Raw genomic sequence first — 21988 nt, forward strand, 5'->3', positions numbered from 1 at the left:
AGCTGCAAAGTCAGAAAAACCCTGTTCACACTCATGGGACTCATTCAGAACTCTAGATTTAACAGGTAAAGAATTGTTGTGGGCAGTCTGAGGTACACCTGTGCACTACTCATGATGTCAGATCAGCATCTTGATGTGGCACACCTGTGAGGTGGGATGGATTATCTCAATATAGCAGATGTGCCCACTACCACACATTTGGACTGATTTGTGACCACTGTTTGGGAGGGATGGTTATATTGTGTATCTGGAATGAATTTTAGGTCTCTACGTCCATCCCATGGGGAATGGGAGCAGTAACAATGGTGTTGCGTTTATATTTTTGTTGAGTGTATATATGTGTGTGTATATATATATGTGTGTGTGTGTATATGTATATGTATATGTATATATATGTATATGTATATGTATATATGTATATATGTATATACATATACATATATGAGCAATGTTTGTCAAACAAGTGTGACAAACATACAAAAAATAGGAAATCGGGAAGGGGGAAACCCTTTTTCACATTTTTAGACACATTTTTAGTAGACATCAAAAGTCCCACAAACATTAAGTTATGGATTTTTTCCTCTAGTTTTGTTTAAATAGTTGTGTAAAATGGGGAAAAAAACATCAACCTTTCACCTGAATTAATGCAACTTTTTCCTCCTCACTGTGTGTCTAGAAATGAGTAGCATTAGGCAGAGAGCATATTCTTTCCATTTCCCCTGTAACAAAATTGCAGCAGTGTGGTTTCTGATGACATAAAGAAAGAAGGTCCACCTCTAGCCGCATAAAGGAAGCTGCTCACACACAGGACTGTCATTCAACTTGCAGTGCAACAAGTGACACTAATTACTTAAAACGCTCGCAAAACCTGGACAGAGAACTTAAAAAAAAAATCCCAATTCAGCAATTTACTTCGCAACTATGTGTGATTTTGATCTCTCTCAAGCTCTGGACTGGTAAGTACAAGAAGTTCTATTCAGTTAAATTTATTTTAAATTTAAGCCAAAAGCTAATGCTTTTACTAAAACTATCATAACAACATAATGTGATTTTTACGTGATTATGGATATGTTAAGTAAAATTCTAAATGTTTTATGCTTTTGATCTCAAACCAGTAGCTAAGGGTGGAGTTTCCCAAAAGCATTTGCAATTATAGAGTTACATCCTGGGTTATTGTTTGTGAAAAGGGAACAGCTCCAGTCTGGCAGCATGTTTCGTTTCCCATTCCCTCACTGTAATCATATTGTACTTGCATTCTGTGTCTAAATACATTGCTTGACAAAGCATGGTGTTCACATTACAACAGACATTTGTGTATATAGGTATGTAGGCTGATATTGATAATTATATACAGTTATACGTGTTTTTATTCCATTCAGTGTCTTAAAAATGTTTTATTTCATATTTCAGCTCACCTGAAGAAGGAATTGAATCTGCCTGCTTTGACATGAAGGTAAGATTTTTCCCTTCCATAACTTTTTCATCTAATATCTTTACACTGTCACACACACATACATTCAATAACATTTAATTTAAATGGAGTTTTTAAACAAATTTTACTATTTCATGAAAAATATCATCTTATTTTGAATTTGATGCCAGTAAAATGTTCCAAAAAAAATTGGGTCAAGGGAAGCAAAGGCTAAAAACGTGTGGCAGGGTGTGGTCTGTAGCACCGTATCTGGCTGATACACCGAAACTGCATCAGCTCATCACACTTCCCCTGCATTCAAGTCTTTGCTGGGTCCTGACTGTGTTGTTTTAGTTGGTGTGTATGTTCGGCTGCAAGCTAAAAAGCTGCAGCCGTGTCTGTAAAACAAAGACCGTGAACAGTGGCGGTCCTAGCCTGTTTGGCGCCCAGGGCGAACACTCCCTCTGCCCCCCCCCCCGCCAAACAAACACACACACACACACACACACACACACACACACACACACACATAAAACATATTAAGGATTATGCATTAACATAAAACTGTTGTCGGAACCATACTGAATTTCACCAGAGAAACACACACATATGAAGAGAGAGAGAGTGTGCATAGTATGCAAACAGCCACCAAACAGCCATCATAATTCATCATACAATGAGAATAGAACAAATCAACAATTGACAATGACTAATTAATATTAAAATCTGTAACATAATGTATTGTTTGGAGTTTAGTCTGTTACTGTTACTATTTTTACCATTTCTTCTTGGAGCAACCCACATTTCCTTAGGGATTAATAAAGTATTCTGATTCTGATTGTTTCAGGATACATGACTTGCCATGATCCAATGACACATCTGGTTACCTGTATCTTTTGCGCGTTTCTCCTCCTCTTCTTTTTTCTTTTTTCTAAACTGAAGACATGATGGCTTTGAACTTTTCTTGTCCATCTTCCATTGGTTTTAATTTTACACTACAGTATGAACACCCATCCCCCAACTCAGGGATCACCCCAACATAACCTAATAAACCTACACCTTAGTTCATTTTGTCTAGGGTTTATTTCGAGGATTTCGCACAACCCAGGATTCCAATCATGAATACATAATGGGCTTGGATTTACAACATTATGAATGAAATGTGGTCTACTTGGAAGCAGCAGGGCTCTCCTCCCCTTTCGACGGGTTGTGTGTGAGATTTTAAATCATCAAACTGTAAATTATGAATTTTAAATTGTTATTGATCCCTTTATCGCGGGGGCAATAGTCCTAAAGTGTATATTTATTTTCTTACTCTTCTTGTTTGTTTAATTGCACTGCTGTAACTGGAGCCTCGTCGTCTTGTAAGCAAGTAAAACTTTATTTATATAGCACCTTTCAAGATAAAAATCACAAAGTGCTTCACAGAAGCTAAAACCTAAAAATAAAAATCAACTAAAAGCAAGTTTAAAAAGATGGGTTTTTAGCTGTTTTTTAAAAGTGACCACTGAGTCCACAGATCTCAGGCTCAAAGGGAGGTTCCACAATCTGGGGGCCACAGTTCCAAAAGCTTTGTCGCCTTTTGTCGCAGCAAGCAAGCCCTGGTCACATGACCTCAGGGACCTGCTGGGAATGTATGGATGCAAAAGTTCACTTATATATGTTGGTGCTTGTCCATGCAGGGCCCTGAAAGTCAAGGTAAAAACCTTAAACTGGATCCTGAATTTAACGGGGAGCCAGTGCAGCTGAATCAGCAGGGATGTGACATGGGAAAACTTGGAGGACTTGGTCAGAAGCTTTGCAGCAGCATTCTGAACAACTTGCAGACGATCCAAAGAGGCTTTACATAAACAAGTAAACAAAGAATTACAGTAGTCCAGACGAGATGAAACAAATGCATGAATGACAATTTCTAATTCGGAGCGCGATACAATGGGACTCAGCTTAGCAATGTTTCTCAAATGATAAAAACAGGAGCGAACCAAAGATTTTACATGGGCATCCAAAGTCAGAGCTGAGTCAATACTAACACCAGATAGACGGTTTTGCAAATGTAGCAAGTGGACCCAAGTTTTCCATAACACTAGGTACAAAAGTTTTAGGAGCACAAACAAGAACTTCAGTCTTCTCCTCATTTAGTTGAAGAAAGTTTCCAGCCATCCAACATCTAATGGAGTCTATGCACTTGTGCAAAATTTGTAGCTTGGAAACATCATGGGGCTTAAAGGAGATATATACCTGAATATCATCAGCATAGCAGTGATACGAAATGTCCTTAAAAGTGCTCAATAAGTGTTGAAGAGGAAGTAAATACAGTAAGAACAATAAAGGCCCCAAAACTGAACCTTGTGGCACACCATAGGCAAGAAAAGTAGAAGAGGAACTGTACTTAGAGGTAGCCACAGAAAAGGATCGTTCATGCAAATAGGATTCAAACCAGTCCAAAGCAGCCCCTGATATACCCACCCAGTCTCTCAGCCTATCTAGCAGAATATGATGGTCCACAGTATCAAAGGCGGAAGTCAGGTCCAACATCAACAGAACGGAGCATTCTCCTGCATCACATCTCATTAAAATGTCGTTGGAGACTCTAAGAAGTGTAGTTTCAGTAGAGTGAGCTCTACGAAAGCCAGATTGGAATTTATCCAGAATGCTGTATTCATCTAGAACAGCTATAAGCTGCTTAGCCACAACCTTTTCTAAAATCTTAGAAATGAACGGTAATTTTGAAATCGGTCTGTAGCTACTGAGAAGAGAAGCATCAAGCTTAGGTTTTTTTAACAGTGGGTGAATAACAGCATTCTTACAATAAACAGGGACCTGACCAGAAACCAGTGAGGTATTAATAATTGTGAGCACACAGGGACCAATAGACTGAAAGACATTTTTAAACAAAGATCCAGGTAAAATATCAAGAGAGCAGGAGGATGCTTTCATTGAATTAACCAACTTGACCAGCTCAGGTAAGGACACAGGTAAAAATCTTTCTAAAATTACAGGCCTAGCTTGAGTTGGAGCAGACAAGAGAGACACAGAAGGAGAGATACTGTTCCTCACGTTACTGACTTTTTCAACGAAGAAAGAAAGAAATTTTTCACAATCTTCATTTGATGAAATTGGGACAGCAGGTGGAGCAGGAGCAACAATATCACTAATGGTGTCGAATAGTACCTTAGACACTAAGTCTGAGAAATAGGCCGCCCTCGCATCTCGAACTAAAGTGTTAAAAGAGACTAAAAGTTCCTTTAGATAAAGGAGATGGACATGCAAACGCGTTTTCCTCCATAAACGCTCAACCTTACGGCAGCAACGCTTTAAGAAGCGAATGCTGTCATCTAACCAGGGAGACGACTTTGAAACCGGAGCTAGTCAAACTTTGACAGGACAAACATTGTCTAAAATACAAAGACAATGATTATTAAAAAGATTTGTTAAAAAATGAACATCATTATAGGGAGATAAAACTAAATTAAAAGCATCGGAAAATTTAACAGCACTAGAGGAAGTTAAGATGCGAGAGCTAACCACGTGTCGAATAGGAGAGAAGGACAAATGAAAAGACAGATTAAAAAGAATACAATGATGATCCGAAATAAAAATGTCCTCAGTACAAATAAAATCAATGTTTAAACCTAAAGTAAAAACAAGGTCCAGTGGTGTGTCCTTTGGTGTGTGTGGGACCAGACACATGCTGAGTAAAATGAAAAGAATCCATGACGCTAAGGAAACCTCTGGCAAAGAGGTCAGAGTCATCATCAACGTGTATATTAAAATCCCCGACTATAACCAGTCTGGACAGCTTCAAAGTCGAGGATAAAAAGTCACTGAACTCCTTTAAAAACATAGTGTTTAGGCCAGGTGGACGATACACTACAGCGCAGTAAAATGGATCTTTATTTCCAATTCTAACCAGCTGTAGTTCAAAGGATGAAAAATGTCCGACCAACACTGCGCGACAGTAAAACCGGCTTCCAAACACCGCAGCGACACCTCCTCCTCGACCCGACGTCCGAGGCTGGCTGATGAATGAGTACCCACTCGGACAGAGTTCAATGAAGGATGAAAAGTCACCATCGCGCTGCCAGGTTTCGGTTAGAAATAAGAAGTCCAGTTTCTTGGAAAGAATAAAATCGTTCAGCAGGAACGTTTTATTAGTCATTGATCGAGCGTTGAAAAGCGCCACTCTCAGCGAAGTAGAAGACATATTATTAACAGAAGCGGCCCGATTTAGGGGACGAAGAAACAGAGAGTTTGATCCGCGACGTTCATAAATTCCACTCACCGCGGGGATGGAAGGCCAAACAACAGGAGAGTCTGGATGAACACTCCTGAGGTAGCGCCGTCTCATAGATCCAGGCACAGTTAGTCCCCGCTTCCAGAACAGTCTGAGTTTTACCTGGACACCTGCTCTTTTTCCTCTCCTTCTCCGTGACTTGCGCGGACACAGAAAGGCGCCACTGATGACACCTAACGAAGATCCAGACACCGGTGTCGGCAGCGGAGGATGGAAAATACCGCAGGAGGATAAGGCATCTTGACTTATCATAGAGGATCGGATGGATAATAGCGTCAGGCGATCATAGACAAGGGCAGCCAACACATTAGTGACAAAAAGCGAAAGCAAAAAGGCCGAAAAAAACAGCACAGAGAAACCACGGCCGGTGTTGTGCCAAAAAGTGATTGTCTGCCAGAAACTGATTGCCGTCCGCGGGAGCGCGCGCAGCTGCTTAAAGCTGTAGCGCCCGGATTACTTGCGTTGCCAGCTACTTCCGTGCAACTGATATAACGGGCGGGGGGGGGGGGGGGGCAAACCAACACATTTATGCCTTTGTTATTAGGCAAAGGTATGCATTTATGAAACTTCAACGTTTCTTGTAACTGAATTATGACGCTTTTCAGAACGTTGCTTTCGGTGTGTAGCGCAGTCACGAATGACTACACGCATCACGATGGAATAATTAATGCCTACAGGTTTAGTATGTCTACTCTCGTTGTTCATATTTGTTATAAGACTGTCGAATAGTAGTTAAAACAATAAAGACCATTTGTGCCAGTATCACCATGACTCTTTCTTGTTTGTTCAGAATAACGACTGAGAACATGGCATTTTAGCGCTACCAAAAAGTGATTGTGGCCTATAACTCGTCACTGAAACAATATTTCTGCTTCAAACTTGGCGGATGTCATTCAGAAGGGTCATATGCCAAATATTACATCTCAAACAGTCCCTTAGAACTGCTGGATAACCTGTAAAGGAACATTAACATTGATAATATGCCATTTTCAGCCTGCCAAAAAGTGATTGTGGCCTATATCCTGTCACTGAAGCAATGTTTCTGCTTCAAACTTGGTGGATGTCATTCAGAAGGGTCCTATGTGACATATTATATCTCAAACACTCTCCAAGAACTGCTGAAAAACTTTTAAAATAACATTAATACCGATAATATCTCATTTTCAACCTGCCAAAAAGTGATTGTGGCCTATATCTAGTTAATGAAATACTATTTCTGCTTCAAACTTGCTGCATGTCATTCTGAAGGGTCCTATGTGACATATTATATCTCAAACACTCCCTTAGAACTGCTGGATAACCTGTAAAGGAACATTAACATTGATAATATGCCATTTTCAGCCTGCCAAAAAGTGATTGTGGCCTATATCCTGTCACTGAAGCAATGTTTCTGCTTCAAACTTGTTGGGTATCATCCAAAAGGATGATATGTGGCACATCATATCCCAAACAGTCCCTTAGAACTGCTGGATAACCCGTAAAGGAACATTAACATTGATAATATGCAATTTTCAACCTGCCAAAAAGTGATTGCCGCCTATATCTTGTCACTGAAACAATATTTCTGCATCAAACTTGTTGGATATCATCCAAAAGGGTTACATGTGACACATTATATCTCAAACAGTCTCTAAGGACTGTTGAATAACTATTAAAGGACCATTAATACCCATAACATGCCATTTTCGACCTGCCAAAAAGTGATTGTGGACCATAACTTGTCACTGAAACAATATTTCTGCTTCAGACTTGCTGGAAGTCATTCAGATGGGTCATATGTCAAATATTATATCTCCACCAGTCCCTTAGAACTGCTGAATAACTTTTAAAGGGACAATAATACCTATAATATGCCATTTTCAGCCTGCCAAAAAGTGATTGTGGACCATAACTTGTCACTGAAACAATATTTCTACTTCAAACTTGACTGATGTCATTCAGAAGGATCATATGTGACACATTCTGCTGAAAATTATGTATTCCTCAAGAGATGCAACTAGGATGCCCTACTTTTGTTCGCTGTTGTGCGCAGCTGTTAATTAAACTCAAATTTGGCAAACAGTGGAAAGCTAAAAAATTACGTAAAACATTCGACAAACTCACCTTGAACCTCAAAGTTCTTTGCCTTTCGACGAAAATTGCACTTTTGTGTGGTGGAAAACCCACTAGGCAAGGTTCCATTGGTTTTAAACGACAGGATATCGGAATAAAGAGTGGGGTCCATGACTCTGTAACGCTTTTCTTACACTCGGCTAATTGAAGCACTTTAGGCCTACCAATTGAGCTCTAAGCAAAACAACAGGATGTTGAGTAAATTTAAATCGGAAAAACATTTTTTAAAGGGAAAAGAAAAAGTAATATTCTAAAACATCAGAAATATTTTATTAAAGAATGAATGAAAACTTTCCAAAACGTGAAATTATACTTATATTTAGATAAGACAATGTATACAATCTAAAAGTTTTTTATTTTTATTTTTAAAAAGAAATGTCATGTCATTATGTGCGTAATAAATATTGTTTCAGTGACAAGATATAGGCGGCAATCACTTTTTGGCAGGCTGAAAATGGCATATTATCAATGTTAATGTTCCTTTACGGGTTATCCAGCAGTTCTAAGGGACTGTTTGGGATATGATGTGCCACATATCATCCTTTTGGATGATACCCAACAAGTTTGAAGCAGAAACATTGCTTCAGTGACAGGATATAGGCCACAATCACTTTTTGGCAGGTTGAAAATGAGATATTATCGGTATTAATGTTATTTTAAAAGTTTTTCAGCAGTTCTTGGAGAGTGTTTGAGATATAATATGTCACATAGGACCCTTCTGAATGACATCCACCAAGTTTGAAGCAGAAACATTGCTTCAGTGACAGGATATAGGCCACAATCACTTTTTGGCAGGCTGAAAATGGCATATTATCAATGTTAATGTTCCTTTACAGGTTATCCAGCAGTTCTAAGGGACTGTTTGAGATGTAATATTTGGCATATGACCCTTCTGAATGACATCCGCCAAGTTTGAAGCAGAAATATTGTTTCAGTGACGAGTTATAGGCCACAATCACTTTTTGGTAGCGCTAAAATGCCATGTTCTCAGTCGTTATTCTGAACAAACAAGAAAGAGTCATGGTGATACTGGCACAAATGGTCTTTATTGTTTTAACTACTATTCGACAGTCTTATAACAAATATGAACAACGAGAGTAGACATACTAAACCTGTAGGCATTAATTATTCCATCGTGATGCGTGTAGTCATTCGTGACTGCGCTACACACCGAAAGCAACGTTCTGAAAAGCGTCATAATTCAGTTACAAGAAACGTTGAAGTTTCATAAATGCATACCTTTGCCTAATAACAAAGGCATAAATGTGTTGGTTTGCCCCCCCGCCCGTTATATCAGTTGCACGGAAGTAGCTGGCAACGCAAGTAATCCGGGCGCTACAGCTTTAAGCAGCTGCGCGCGCTCCCGCGGACGGCAATCAGTTTCTGGCAGACAATCACTTTTTGGCACAACACCGGCAGCGGCAAAGCCAAACACAGGCGCCATCATACCGGAAGTGTCTTGTCTCTCTATATACTGGACTGTATGTAGCGGAGATGTCAATAAAGTTTACTTTGACTTCAGCAGCAAGCAGGCGCACCGAGGGCTCTCGCGCTCACTTTTCGCGTATAGAATTTCGAAAAAACATCGGTGCAAATTATTAAGTCTGTATTATAATGTCTGGTGTTTTAGTGTTCGTTAGTTTGTTTTTATTTTGTTTTATTTTGCGAGCTGGTTATTAGATGCTGCTCCAGCCAGCCAGAGAATCCCCCCACCGCCCTGCCCTCTCCTCCCTGTGCAAGCAGCAGGCGCACCTCGCAAACGGAGGGCGATAGAAAATCGATCGGTGCCTATGCCATTCCCAATATGCGCTGGCATGATGTCAGGGCAGCATGAGTACGAGCAATTTTTTTATTTTAATTTTTTGCCCATGCGCGTGATGCCGCCCCCCACCACGATGCCGCCCCAGGCAACCGCCCGTGTCGCTACTATCAAAAACCGCTACTGACCGTGAATAAAGTACGCTGGAAAGCATGAAAATATGGTTGGGTATGCCTTGGATCTATTACAGTGGTGCCAAAACCCAGGATCGGGGCACAACCGTAGCTTGCCTCCACCAGTGTGTGAATGCGAGAGTGAATGAATAGTGGCATTGTAAAGCGCTTTGGGTGCCTTGAAAAGCGCTATATAAATCCAATCCATTATTATTATAGCATTTTATTAGCGCCCATTTCAAAAGCCGGCATCTCTGATGGTATGTGAGCATGTTAATGTCTATGGAATTGGCCTGACTGACTTGAACATCTGCAAAGATACCATCAGTGTTAAAAGGTATACACAGGTTTTAAAGCAACATATGCTCCTATCCATTTTCAAGGAAGGTGAGATATTGTGCTGCCATCAAATTCAAAATGACCATATTTTTTCCTTAAGATGGTACATTTTCTCAGTTAATTCTCAAAATGAAATATTGGTTTATGAGAGTTGCAAAACTTTACATTCTTTTGGGCAGTGTCTAACCTTTTGGGCATTTTTTTGTACTTGCAAGAGTGTACAAAAATTGTGTACAAAAAAGTGTACATAGGCAACAATATATCTAAGTGAGATGTACAGAATAACATTTTTTATGGAGCAATGTTGAGGTTACGTAACTTGTCCTGAGCAGCATTTTTTTTTTGTCTCACTGTAAACTTTGTATGGCATGGATGAGAAGCGGCAGCAGAAGTCTGACTTCTTGTTTTTCTGCTTTGTATTATGCAGGAGGTTGAAAGTGAGATCTTCAGACTTAATGAGGGTTTGGAGCTGATGGTTTCCCACAACAGAAGGACCATGCAGAGTGTGGCTCTTTTAGTGCTGGGGGTAAACAGGATGAAAAAGCCACTTACTCAAAGTGACAGTAAGCTCAGTGATGATGATGTCATGAACATCATAGACAGTGTAGTGAAAGGTAAGTAATAATATTGTTATACAGTTAAAAAGAAATCCTCTTATGGCTTATATAATAAAAATAAAACCACACAGTTACCACACTGCTGTGAAGAAATACAAAATTTCTGCTGTTTAGCCCTTTTAATTGTATTTCTCTTGTTTGGGTACATGATATTCTGGGCAACCACATAAGTAAACTAATGTCTATATTTAGGCACTGTAAAAATGAGACAGTGCTGCCATCACCAGGTCAAATTGGAGATTACTAAATCTGCCCTATATACAGTTATCATACAAAATGCTGTTATTAAAAAAATTGGATCAAAAACACGTTTTAAATAAAAATAGTACAAAAAATGCTTCATTTTCATAGTCCCACTGAAAATTAAAAGCAACAATTTAATAAATATAATTCTATCATTTAACACGACTCTTATTATCATTGTGTTTTTTCCCCTCATTTGCTTGTTCACAAAAGAACAATAATTAAAATAAGTCAGACATTATTGTTTGCCAAATAATTTTGTAGCAGTATCTGGCTTAAGCATACTGATCACATCATACTGATGTGATTACTGATGTATTTTTTTCTTTACTGAGAACAAGCTGGAGCAGCTCATTTACTATATTAATATGTCAAACATCAATGACAGCTATCAATTTATAATTGAAACTAAAGTGCAACTAGAAAAATTTGCATTTCCTGCGAAAATGCTGTGAGGATGCTTGAAACTAGCTGAAAAAGCTGAAAATTTGCAGAAATTGTAAAAACTTTGCAGAAGCAAAGGAACTTTGCTAAAATGGAATAACTTAGCAGAACTGCAATATCTTAGAGGAAACATAATACTTGGCAGAAATGCAATAGCATAGCAGAACTTAGCAGAAATATTGTAACTTACCAGAAACATGATAACTTCTCAAAAATACAAAAATTTAGGAGAAATAGTATAAGATAACAGAAAGAATATATTTAGCCAAAAATACTCGAACATTACAGAAACACTATGATTTAGAAAAAAAAGTACAACATAGCAGAAATACTGTGATTTATCAGAGACACTGTGATGAAGTATGAATATTGTAATTTTAAATTAATACTATAATTTGACAGAAATACTATCATTTGGCAGAAATACTATGTTTCAGCACAAATACTCTGGTTTAGCACAAATATTATAACATAGCAGAAATACAATTATATAGCAGAAATGCTATATTTAGAAAGAAAAATATAATATAGTAGAAATAGTATGATTTAGCAGAAATACTGTAATCAGCACATATACTGTAACATGACAGAAATTCCTCCACTTAGTAGTAATACTATAACATAACACAAATGTTATGATTTGGCACAAAAACCATGATTTGGCAAAAATACTATGATTTAGCAGAAATACTATGATTGAGCAGAAGTACTAAGATGTAGTAAAAGTACTTTGATTTAACAGAAATACAATTATGGAGGAGTAATACTTTAAAGTGGGAGAAATATTGATACACACAGAGCCTAAAGGGAACAGTATTTGTGCCATGGAGTGCTAACAAGAATGTGAGGTCCATATTAGAAAAGCTGGTAAAATCATAAAAGTTTGCAGAATACTGTAAAAGGCTTTCTCTCTCTCTCTCTCTCTGTGTGTGTGTGTGTGTGTGTGTGTGTCTCGCACACACACACACACACACACACACACACACACACACACACACACACACACACGGCGAGAGAAGCAAGTTTCTAGGTCAGTCAAGCAGCCTGGGAGCAGCTAAATTTGAATCCACCAATCAGAGAGGCTGTGTACTTTTTCCCGCCAAAACAGGTGCACAGAGACAGGATTTTTGTAGTCTATTTCTCATAGTGAGGATTCCCCTCAAACAAATGACCATAATTTCCTAACCGTAGGGGCTAGAACGGTCATTCTTACACAGTTTTGTTCAGAAGAGATGGGGGAATCGTCAAGTGTTGACAATTTATCATTAAAATATGGATTTTTAGAGATATATGACATGGATGACTTGTTGGCTTAGAAGTAGGGTTGCCAACCGTTCCTTAAAATACGGAATCGTCCCGTATTTAGAAACAAAAGTACACGTCCCGTATTGAACTAATAAAGGACGCACTTTGTCCCGTAATACAGTGAGGATCAAAAGTAGTCTATAACTTTTAATGGAATTAACGCTTTGTTTGAAAACATAATTCCCAGCCCCTCTCCTGCTTTGTGACCAATGAGCTGACAGCACACTTATGACAATTCGGGTATGACAATTCAGATTACCGCTCATCGAGGAAAGGTCGCTTGAAATACCGGAAGACAACAGGTGACCACAACAAGAAGCACCATAACTGATTAGAGGCGAAGCAAAAACTGCCTTGACTTGCCCTCAAACAACACTTTCTAACTCTAAATCTATTTGGAGTATCAATATCATTCTTTCACCGTAAGAGACAGCAGGCTTTGGCGAACAGTCATGGAAATTTTCAGGTCTCTGTGGAAATCCAACAAAAAGTTATGACGAGAGAAAAAAGTGGTTCATTTCCAGAGTTTGAAATCTGAAGAAGGACGAATTTCCTACCCTCAAACAAGTCTAACTCATTTCAGAACGGTAATAGGTGAGAAAGAAATTCTTGAATTGTGAGCGTCAGGAGTGTCTGAAGATATACTGGGACAAGCCTCATGTCTTAACTTTGTTTCGTTAAGGAGATATGACGATTCGAATATGCCTCTCATTACAGAAATAAAGCGGTGATTTTGAACAAACTCTCCATTGACTTTCTATGGAGAGTTTTGCGACTTTGTGTTGGTCTGAGGAGATTTGCAAAAATTCTATAAATCCCACAACAATGATAGTGACATTTCCTGAAAGCCAGCAAAAATACCTACATTTTGATGTATAATGAGTGAAAATTCAGCAAGTAGCAAGAAGTTGTTCGGACATGAAGAGAAGACTGCAAAACCTTCAGTGGCACACTGGAAGCCAAGAGCATAGCAACCATAACAACGCATGTATTTTGTGAAAAATCACAATTTTGCAACTCAAAACTTTAAGAGGGATAAAAGTAAAACGGTAAAAGATTTGAAAAAGCTGATTTATACCTGAATAGCCCAATAATTTGAGAACATTTTAAAGTTTGAATGGTTGTTCTACGTGAAAATATGAGGAAGTAGTTAAGTTTCAAAAACAAGCAAATTTTAGCAGAATTGCAGAAGTTTCCCATTCATTTCAATGGGACAAATTAAGCTTAATATTTTAAAAAGTATAATAGTGAAAAATACCAAAAGACATAGCCATCATTAGCAGAAATAGCAGAATAGTTTAAAATTTGAAAGGTGAAAATCGGCTGAAAATTGTGGAAGTAGTTAAGGCTACGTTCACACTGCAGGTCTTAATGCTCAATTCCGATTTTTTGATCAAATCCGATTTTTTTGTCTGCTCGTTCACACTACAAATAAAATGCGACAGCAAACGCACTCTAGTGTGAACGCTCAAAGCGGCCCGCATGCGCAAAAGAAGATGTCACACACAACGCGCTCTGTTTAGACCCAGAGCCAACAGTATTGTTTGACTGATGGCCCTTAATATAAAGACTTCGGACTTCACGTTTCCCAATTTTTGCTTTAAGTTATTTTGTTATTTACATAATAATGTAAATAACCTAATAATGATCCTTATTGCTGTTTAAGAGAGGAGCGGTGCTTCAAAGGATAGCTGCAGATTTCTGTCAGAATCTGCAGATTATACAGTACAAATAAAATGTTTACGTTGTCTTCCCAACAGTTTCACTGACATCTACACTGGATGGCCAGGAAGCGTTCGCGATGTCTTCTCGGGCGCTTCTCTGGCGCTGATAATTGGCTTCAGTCTTGTGTCGGTGACGTAAAAGGCGGATTTAATGCGACTTGACTGTTCAAACAGCAGTCGCTTTCTGAAACATCGGATATGTATCGGATTCAGTACCACATACGAAAGTGACCCAGATCGGATTTGAAAATATCGGATTTGCGCCGTTCACACTGTCATACCATGATCGGATATGGGTCGCATAGGGTCAAAAAAATCGGATTTGATGCACTTTCGCCTGCAGTGTGAACGTAGCCTAAGTGCCAAAAAGTGTACGGAAGTTCCAAGAGGAACTCAATCCACACAAATATCCAGCATATATTCTGCTAAAATTTGCTTGTTTTTGAAACTTAACTACTTCCTCATATTTTCACGTAGAACAACCATTCAAACTTTAAAATGTTCTCAAATTATTGGGCTATTCGGGTATAAATCAGCTTTTTCAAATCTTTTACCGTTTTACTTTTATGCCTCTTAAAGTTTTCAGTTGCAAAATTGTGATTTTTCACAAAATACATGCGTTGTTATGGTTGCTATGCACTTGGCTTCCAGTGTGCCACTGAAGGTTTTGCAGTCTTCTCTTCATGTCCGAACAACTTCTTGCTACTTGCTCAATTTTCACTCAACTTCCACAAATTATACATCAAAACGTAGGTATTTTTGCTGGCTTTCCGAAAATGTCACTATCATTGTTGTGGGATTTATAGAATTTTGGCAAATCTCCTCAGACCAACACAAAGTCGCAAAACTCTCCATAGAAAGTCAATGGAGAACTTGTTCAAAATCACCGCTTGATCTCCTTAACGAAGCAAAGTTAAGACATGAGACTTGTCCCAGTATATCTTCAGACACTCCTGACGCTCACAATTCAAGAATTATTTTCTCACCTATTACCGTTCTGAAATGAGTTAGACTTGTTTGAGGGTAGGAAATTCGTCCTTCGCTCAGATTTCTTCAGATTTCAAACTCTGGAAATGAACCACTTTTTTCTCTCGCCATATCTTTTTAATGGATTTCCACAGAGACCTGAAAATTTCCATGATTGTTCGCCAAAGCCTGCTGTCTGTTACGGTGAAAGAATGATATTGATACTCCAAATAGATTTAGAGTTAGAAAGCATTGTTTGAGGGCAAGTCAAGGCAGTTTTTGCTTTGCTCTACTCAGTTATGGTGCATTAGAAGTCAAATATCTTTAATAATTCATATTTTAATGATAAATTGTCAACACTTGACGATTCCCCCATCTCTTCTGAACAAAACGGTCTAAGAATGACCGTTCTAGCCCCTACGGTTAGGAAATTATGGTCATTTGTTTGAGGGGAGTCGTCATTATGAGAAATAGACTGCAAAAATCCTGTGTCTCTCTGTGCTGCGTGCACCAGTTTTGGCGGGAAAAAGTGCACAGGCTCTCTGATTGGTGGATTCAAATTCAGCAGCTCCCAGTCTGCTTGACTGACCTAGAAACTTACTTCTCTCTCCCTGTGTGTGTGTGTGTGTGTGTGTGTGTGTGTGTGTGTGTGTGTGTGTGTGTGTGTGTGTGTGTGTGCATGAGAGAGAGAGAGACCCTCTTTAGGGCAGCATCTCATTGTTGGAAAAAAATATAATATATTCAGACTGGTTGACTGGCATAGACCCTCCGTGTGTGTCTCTCTCTCTCTCTGTGCATTTGTGTATACATATTTGATTTTGTGTGTATCTGTTGGCTATTCCTTCTTGTTTTTTAAATTTATTTATATTTCTTTTTTTTTTTTCACAGGTGAACAACAATTAGTTTTGAGGGAACTTAACCATGTTCCGTTTTTTTTTCAGCTTGTCATCTTACTTTTCCAGTATTTTCACTTAAGTTATTACTATTCTGCTCAATCATAGTATTCTTCTAAATCATTGTTATTATGCTATATTGTAGTATTTCTGCTAAATCATACTATTTCTACTATATTATATTTTTCTTTCTAAATATAGCATTTCTGCTATATAATTGTATTTCTGCTATGTTATAATATTTGTGCTAAACCAGAGTATTTGTGCTGAAACATAGTATTTCTGCCAAATGATAGTATTTCTGTCAAACTATAGTATTTGTGATAAAACATAGTATTGATTTAAAATTATAATATTCATAGTTCATCACAGTGTCTCTGGTAAATCACAGTATTTCTGCTCTGTTGTACTATTTTTCTAAATCATAGTTCTGTAATGCTTAAGTATTTTTGGCTAAATATATTCTTTCTGTTATCTTATACTATTTCTCCTAAATTCTTATATTTTTGAGAAGTTATCATGTTTCTGGTAAGTTACAATATTTCTGCTAAGTTCTGCTATGCTATTGCATTTCTGCCAAGTATTATGTTTCCTCTAAGATATTGCAGTTCTGCTAAGTTATTCCATTTTAGCAAAGTTCCTTTGCTTCTGCAAAGTTTTTACAATTTCTGCAAATTTTCAGCTTTTTCAGCTAGTTTTTGCATACAGCTTCAGCTTTAAAGCATCCACACTGCATTTTCGCAGGAAATGCAAATTTTTCTAGTTTTTTCTGTGTGTGTGTGTATTTGTTTTTTTTTTTTCTTTTTTAGAAAAACAGAAACTGCTGTTTGTTTAGCTTTAGGTGAATAGAAATTTTTGTTGTTTTTCCTTGTTTTGTTTCCTCTGTCTCTTTAGAAACTGTTTGGACTCCCACCCAAGGAATAAAACGAAGGGACTTCCTGCGTGCCAACAGTGAGAAAGCGTTGACACTGTGTGACAACTCTCAGAAAGATCTTGTTCTGTCAGGAGAGTTACAGCTGCAGGCCATCACTCTGCAAGGGGGATATTGCCACCGCAAAGGTACAAACAGGACACAAAATCATTTACATAAGCAGGTATATTAACGTACTGGTACTAAACTTGAGTATTTCAGGTTCATGCCGCTTTATAGTCCTACTCCGCTGAATTTCAGAGATATTATATCTGATGACCCTCAGCTTCAAGGTTGGAAATGTGACATCAGTTTTAACAATCTAATAAAGTTAACCCCCATAAAGAACAGCTGTGTTTACTTCATTAAGTAAAAGCAGGTGTTTGAATGTAAGACTTGTAGTTGGAGCAAGTATGTTTAACCTGTTGGACTTTAGGTAGAGAGTGTTATCCATCCGTCCATCACTACCAACTAAAAACAAATGGCCATTCTGCACAACTTCAGTCTTCCAACTACACACGAGCTCCTGTTCTTACTTTTTTTGTTTCCTTACGTTAGTGAATTTTAAAATGTCCCGGTACATCCCTTTCTCCGTCCCTCCTGGTGACTCTCCTGGTCTGATTGTCGTCCTGTCTATCAACAACAACCTGTACATGTCTTGCCGCATGGAAGATAATAAAGTTGTGCTGTTTCTGGAGGTAAATATAAATTCACATGATGCAATCCCATTTTATTTCTTTTTAGAGAGTATTAAATAGACAAATTCTCCTTGCCTCCAGCCTCCCGTCTTACCCTGTCCTATAATTTTTATCTGAAAATTATAATGGGGATTTAATAGGTCCAATATTTTACTTTATATGTCACACTTTAAGTTGATGTTTATAGGCTTTTACTACTAGTATTACAACTTATACAGGGGACAGTATAAAAAATTTGGTTTTAAAATTATTTACTCTGAGTAGTTCTCCAATAACTTTGACTTACTATGTCTGAACATACCTCACATACCTCTTTAGTGCAAAATGTGGATATTTTTCCTAATGATTAAGTCCCAGTTTTAACTTTCCATAAACATTTTTCTTTTTCATTGGGACGAAATGTGTTTCCATGCATGAAAAAATGACTGGGAAACGTATTCTTTTCATCTCTTTCTGCCAGCAATACCATGATGACATTTTAACTGACAGAGACATGGACCGATTTCTCTTCTACAGGAAAACCACTGGAATTTCTCTAACCACTTTTGAGTCTGTCAAGTTCCGCGGCTGGTACATCAGCACTTCACAACAGGAAAACCAGCCCGTTGAACTGTGTAAGGTGGATGCTGCTAACCGCCTTACAAGCTTCAGAGTAAACTAAAAGATGTTGTAGCACCCACGCATCTGTATAATTTTTGATATAATCACTAGATGAAGCAATTTTATATAGTAATGCCTGAGTCTGTAGTGGCAGTGTTCTGTACTTATTGAAGTAGAAAAGCTTATGACCTAGTGTAACCTATCAAAAGCACTATTACTTTATAATACATTTACTTACAACATACTTAAAAATAAACAAAGAAAAAAAATTGGAAAACACATGCCTTCTTTGTTGGAGAAAATTGTAACAGGATATTCCTTAAAACTACTGATATATTTTCTTTTTTTCTAAAAAGCTATTATCTTTATTTAAGTTTATGCTATTGCTGTGGCTTTTTAGCCATTAATGCTCTGATTTAAGTCTTCTGCAGTTTTTTTGTACTAAGACCTTTAGAGGTTAAGCTTTTCCTTTTCTGATATCAGCTGGTGTTGTGGGTTAAAAAAATACTGTTTGTCAGGGGTTTAGACATTTGTTCAAACACAAGCAAGAGAAATGAGACAACTGCAGACCGACTCAGAGTGTAATTAGAAAACGTGCGCACGGGTGAATGCCTCTGAGAAGACACACACACCGAGCACAGGCTCACTTGCTTTATTTATAAGGCAAAAATGGGTTACATAGTATTTCCTCTTTTTAACAGTCAGGGAAGAGGTTAAACATTAAATCAGCTTATCTGATCTTTCACACACTGGGATTAAAAATACAGAAGTATATCATGCTTTATCTGACATCACAGACATTATAGGAAAGAATGCATCATTATATCATGCTGTCAAACATCTCAAACATTTCAGACACTTAAGTAAGGAATGCATTATGTTCTCTTTAACAATAAACTTAATTAGGTAATTCTTCAACAATAGGCTTGGTTATGTGAAAATATATGAACACACAAAATATAAGGCATACTTGGTTAGAATATAAGGCCTACTTGATTATATTGTATTATAGAGATTTGGTTATACTGTATAATGTAGAAAATCTCTTAACACTGTTATATATTTATTTTTTCAATTTCCTCCTTGTTAGCTTGTATTTTGTATTGTTTTAAAACCTCTTTTTGTGAAGAGCCTATATATCTTTAAGAACTTGTAATGTGTCTTCTCTAACCAGTGTAAGGATTTCAGTACCATATTAAAACAAACAAAGAGGGTAGTTTCAACTGGTAGATCCAATTATCTGAGAACAAAAAGTAAAATTAATTAACTGTTTGGTAAGAAAATGGGTTGTGAGAGCCTACTTTAGGAATCTGCCAATAAATAATACCCTAATCTGCTGTACTTCCTACCTACAGATCTTCCTACAAATCTTGGGATATAATTTGGGAAATTACTCTTCATCAGCAATCCATTCACTTGAGCATTGTTGTAAAAGCCGCATTGTGAACTTACAATGAGGCTTTTACAACAATGCCGCATTGTGAACTTACAGCTATGACATTTTCATGTCATAGCTGTTGTAAGCTTTAGGACCAAGTGATAACTGCTACATCTGATTACCTGTGAATTACATATACATTCATTTCTTGGAGAAATGTTGTTTTTGCATTTATTCAGGATTTATTCAAAACACATGCCTACAGGAGCCTTTTCTTCAGTACTATGTAAATCTCAAGTGAAGGAAAGAAAAGCATTGTATATGATTGACAGGGTAATTTTTTTTTAAAATTAGGTTTTGTGAAATTATATATACTGATTATGATTTATCTGTATTTTGTTGCACTATATCTTACATTTGGTGTCTAAAATCTTGTAACTGCATGTAACTGCATTCTCATAATTTCTCAAATAAAGAATGCTAATTTTACATATTTAAAATTTAACTTGATCACCTTTGGTAATCTTAAATTTATTGCACTTGATCTGTTAAAAACATTTATTATGATTGTTAATCGGTGCTGATATTTATGAAATTTATATTTGTGTAATTGATTGACTGATGAAAATGTCTTGAGACGACGCGGAGACTCTAGCAACATTTTAATGTAATGATAAACATCCTTATTAAGTGACCAACGCATTTCGGCTAACTGCCTTCATCAGAGTCATTGTAAAATGTGAAACAGTTTGTGTTCAAATAAAAGACAGGAAACAGAGATTTTTTTCAAATGGATGAATCACACCTTCACAAACAAACCATGTGACCAATTGACATTTAACGAGGTGGTATTGGCTATTTGGTAAATTGGTTATGTCACAGTCCAAGTGCTTATCCTGTTCCTCCTTCCACAAAGGAGCAGATACCAGTCATGCTGATGGATGAACCTTTTATGGCACTTTTCAGCTCTGCTAAAGTAACTTCCTGGCTGTATCCCAATTCAGGGTCTACAGCCTTAAAGTACACAGCCTTAACGGTCCTCAAGGGCCGCGTACTCGAAGATCGCTACGGCCAGAAGTGCGAGGCTTGTAGGCTTGTGAAATGGGACGGTCTAGCCTCGGTCGCACTGACCAGGTTGCCTAGCAACCGTGATACCAACCGCTGGAAACGTGTCATACAGCTTTGTTTGACAGAAATGAATGAGGGATAACGTATTTTGTTCATTTGTTTCTACGTGAGCTCTGTGTGATTTAATGACCAGAGGACTGTAAAACATGATTGTTGGGCTTCATTTCTGTGCTGAACAGTCATTTTAAGATTAGCTAGTAAATAACAATTAGCTAATGTTGTTCACGAGACTAAAGTCATCTCACTTTGGTAATGTGAATATAATATGGCCAATATTATAGTTAATATATTAATTATTATTAGTTATTACAGCAGTGAGCTTGAACTCTGTGTCAAAGATTCAAGTTGCATTTATTTATATGTCCTATCACCTTAAATCTTCACTCAAAGACAAGTATCTTTGACAGTGTATCTATAGATGTATTATATATGAGACAAATATTCTTTTAGTATGTTGGCATTACTAAATTTGGCTCAATGCTTACATATATGTGTAAAAAGAAAATGTACGAGCTGTAATAACTGTTGCTGATAGAATGAAGAGTAGACCAATATATTAAATATTCCTTTATTAGGTGAAAAAATTATACCATGTGACATAACTGCTTTAAGTAATACAGAATAGATATCAGAGCCTTAAACAGGCTGACTTCTGCTAAATGGGTCAAACTGAGCAGAAAGTACACAAACACATAACATCCTTATAGAATATGATGTAACACTATAGATCAACCTACCTCAGAATATATAAAGCATATACACAATTACAGCAACATGATGCAACAAACATAGCAGGACTACTAATCTAAAATACTCAAAGCTTCATAGAACTGAAACAAACATTTATTTTTAGGTCCATTCTGCTGCTTATACATACTTTAGGTTTCTGAATATTAAACTTGTTTCTGCCTTTCATAGTGTTTAACTTGAAGGCCCTGAGTACTTTCTCCCACACTGAGAACACTGGAATGATAAAATTATTTGAACATTAACT

At 37.4% G+C, this 21988-nt stretch overlaps 1 protein-coding gene across 2 annotated transcripts; it reads left to right on the forward strand.

The window, feature by feature from the left end:
- The first annotated feature begins 521 nt into the window (after window positions 1–521).
- Window positions 522–20631, forward strand: LOC147326367 (interleukin-1 beta-like). Of its 2 annotated transcripts, none has more exons than XM_086301582.1 (6): window positions 522–956; window positions 1411–1453; window positions 10516–10702; window positions 17175–17339; window positions 17749–17888; window positions 18349–20631. In XM_086301582.1, the coding sequence occupies exons 1-6, from the start codon at window positions 922–924 to the stop codon at window positions 18547–18549; spliced, it is 771 nt and encodes a 256-aa protein (XP_086157708.1). In that variant the 5' UTR covers window positions 522–921; the 3' UTR covers window positions 18550–20631. The 2 variants fall into 2 exon arrangements, with proteins under 2 accessions (XP_086157708.1, XP_086157709.1); XM_086301583.1 differs by having other exon boundaries at window positions 523–1322.
- Window positions 20632–21988: the final 1357 nt, after the last annotated feature.

This window comes from Aulonocara sp. 'chitande type north' Nkhata Bay, linkage group LG7, assembly GCF_057382095.1.
Source record: "Aulonocara sp. 'chitande type north' Nkhata Bay isolate Kocher_YH1m ecotype deep benthic linkage group LG7, A_spYH_male_GT1.1, whole genome shotgun sequence".
Classification (NCBI taxonomy): domain Eukaryota; kingdom Metazoa; phylum Chordata; class Actinopteri; order Cichliformes; family Cichlidae; genus Aulonocara; species Aulonocara sp. 'chitande type north' Nkhata Bay.